Here is a 2,862-nt window from a genome sequence, read left to right as displayed (position 1 = left end):
GCACAGAGGGATGCTTCTGATTAGAAGGCGGTTTTGCATTTTTTTTAAAAAACGAAAATTTAGAATTTGAGAGAACCGATGAATTAGATCTTTGGAATACGTTTGGTTTTACATCGAAAATTACTTCAATTACCAAAAATGAACAACGCACCAAACAACCAGCAACAGCAACAACAGAACCAGGCGAACAATCAGCAGCAAATAGTCGTAGCACCACCCCTTCTCACCCGCCTCCGATACCCTAGCCGCGACTTCGAGAGTTTCGAAAGATGGGTTCGACACTTCGAATTCATGTCAAACGCCAATAATTGGGATGACCAGAGACAACGCGAGGTTATACCCACGTGTTTGAACAGTTATGCGTTAGATGAGTATTACAATCTCCCCAATTATTACTTTCAACAAGTGCAAGGGCAATCAGCCCCGACCATAGCGAGAGTTCTGAACGCTCTTAACAACAGAATCGGCGACTTTCCGAACGCAAGGAGTGCCCGCACCGAATTCAATAATCGTCAGCAATTGGAATCAGAGTCAATCCAAGAATTCTCAAGGCGAGATCGTAGGTTAGGAGAGGCAGCCGATGCTCATCTTGATGTTGCGGGACAACAGGAAGCTAACAAAGATGCCTTTATGGACGGACTGTTGGACAGCGAAATCAGATATACACTCCTGAAGGAAGAACCGGGAAGCTTCAATGCAGCTACAAAACGGGCCATTGCTCTAGACGCCATCAGTAAAACGGACTTTAGTCGACTGCGGGGACGAAGAAACGGACATGTGAGATGGACAAAGGGTGAATAAGATCATGACGATTCAGTGACAGCTGACTTTAGAGCACTTAACACCAGTCTGTCATCGGGTTTCAACCAAATGATGGAGTTTCAGACCACAAGCTTCAATAAGATGCTAGAGCAGCAAGAGCGACATACACAGATGATAATTGAGAAGATTCTTGAGACCCAAACAAGATTTCTATCCGAATCAAGTCAACCCAGATTTCAGAGTAGAACTCCGGGAAGACCGGAAAGCTTTCGACCCAGAACGTCTGCGATGCAGTGCTATATTTGCCGCGAGTTTGGGCATTTGTCAAATCAGTATCCACAGAAAGGAACAATACAACCGGGTATATTCGCAAACTTGGACACCGATAGACAACCGATCGTAAAAAGCATTTTACAGAGAGCGAACTCAGAGCAAGTGAGCAGTATCAACAAAGTTCAAGCCGAAGCAGTCTTTGGGCCTACAGTCTACGTGATGGTTGATCTTGACGGACAAAAACACAAAGCGTTAGTGGATACTGGGAGCAATGTGAACATTCTATAAGAAAAAGCCTACTCACAGTACGAACAGCGTTCCAAACTCCGACCATTCCGAGAACAAGTTCTTTCGGCCACCAATGATCCTTTCGAATTACTTGGCGTTTTCACTGGCGAAATAACGTTCGACACTGGGGTTAAAGTGAAAGCTGATCTCTTGGTGACCCCAAACACAGACGTGCTTTTGATACTTGGGACCCAGGTGATGGAGGAGAATAAAGTATCAATGGATTTCCATACTAAGCAGCTAATGATGGAGAAAGAAAGCAATGTTGTAAATTTGCAATTTGCCTATAAACCTGAAGTCCCCAGGCACGTACATCTTTGTGAGACGGAAGCAGAATCTGGTCCTGATCAAATCGAAACAACGCAAGAAACACAGCACGGGTTAACTGCAGAAACAAACTTAACCCTATCATGCAATGAAGAGTTAGAACAGATTTGTTCTTTAGCAATTCCAGACATTAACCAACAAACAGACGACAGAAGAACACTGCTACGAGAGTTCAGAGATGTGTTTGCAATGAACGACAACGAACTTGGACAGACACACTTGCTTCAGCATGAGATTGAAACAGGTGATACGCTGCCCAACAAGCTTGCATCCCATAGACTTGCACCTGGAAAGATCACTGTGTTTAAGAAGGAGATCGAGGACATGCTGGCACGAAACATTATCCGACCATCAAACAGCCTGTACAGTGCACCAATCGTTCTCGTTACCAAGAAGGATGGGAGCAATCGAATGTGCACAGACTTCAGACGACTAAATGAACTAACAAAGAAAGACGCTTTTCCCCTTCCGCGAATTGTCCAGATACTGGATCATCTTCACGGAGCAACAATTTTCTCAAGCCTCGACCTAGCCTCTGGACATTGGCAAGTCCCATTAGCTTGCAGAGTGCTATACCAAAAACTGCGTTCGTCACTCCCGATTGTGGACACTACGAGTACCTCAGACTTCCATTTGGACTTTGCAATGCACCGGGAACGTTCCAGCGAATTATGACAAGCATCTTCAATGAATATCTCTTCTCATTTGTCCTCATCTTCTTGGAAGACGTTCTGGTGTTTAGTAGGAATGTGGAGGAACACGAAAAACACATGCGCCTCGTTTTTCACGCTCTTCGACAGGCCAAACTTAAGCTCAAACCTAAGAAATGTCGCTTCTTTCATCGGTAACCTATCTAGGATACAAACTGAGCCCAGAGGGATTTGCACCAGATGAAAAAAACTCATTGCAGTACGGGACTGGAAACGACCAGAAAACATTACCGAAGTGAGGTCTTTTATTGCATTTTGCAGTTACTACAGATGTTTCATCAAATACTTTGCTGGGATAGCGAAACCTCTTCTCCAGATAACAAAAAAGAACAGCCGTTTCACTTGGAACACTGAATGCCAAAATGCGTTCGAGAAACTGAAAGAGGCTTTGATTGATAGCTCAGTACTCAAACATCCGGACTACAACTCTCCTTTTATCGTGGACACGGATGCAAGTGACAACAGTCTAGGGGCAGTAATCTCGAATATTGTCGATGGAGTA

General features: G+C 44.3%; 1 protein-coding gene across 1 annotated transcript; it reads left to right on the top strand.

The window, feature by feature from the left end:
- Positions 1-291: 291 nt before the first annotated feature.
- LOC142355389 (uncharacterized) lies at positions 292-2,325 on the top strand. The gene is made up of 3 exons (XM_075407586.1): positions 292-733; positions 818-1,257; positions 1,342-2,325. The coding sequence occupies exons 1-3, from the start codon at positions 292-294 to the stop codon at positions 2,323-2,325; spliced, it is 1,866 nt and encodes a 621-aa protein (XP_075263701.1).
- The last annotated feature ends 537 nt before the right edge of the window (positions 2,326-2,862 follow it).

The sequence above is a fragment of the Convolutriloba macropyga genome, unplaced genomic scaffold (assembly GCF_964194025.1).
Source record: "Convolutriloba macropyga unplaced genomic scaffold, txConMacr16.3 SCAFFOLD_4517, whole genome shotgun sequence".
NCBI classification, from domain to species: Eukaryota; Metazoa; Xenacoelomorpha; order Acoela; family Convolutidae; genus Convolutriloba; species Convolutriloba macropyga.
This window is presented reverse-complemented; position numbering and strand designations above follow the sequence as displayed.

Bases quoted from the DNA above. Each gene is read 5' to 3' on its own strand.
- LOC142355389 (XM_075407586.1), top strand. From the start codon at position 292: ATGTCAAACGCCAATAATTGGGATGACCAGAGACAACGCGAGGTTATA. The intron at 734-817 runs GTAAAACGGACT...ATGACGATTCAG, and splicing joins CATTGCTCTAGACGCCATCA to TGACAGCTGACTTTAGAGCA. The intron at 1,258-1,341 runs GTTGATCTTGAC...GCCTACTCACAG, and splicing joins GGCCTACAGTCTACGTGATG to TACGAACAGCGTTCCAAACT.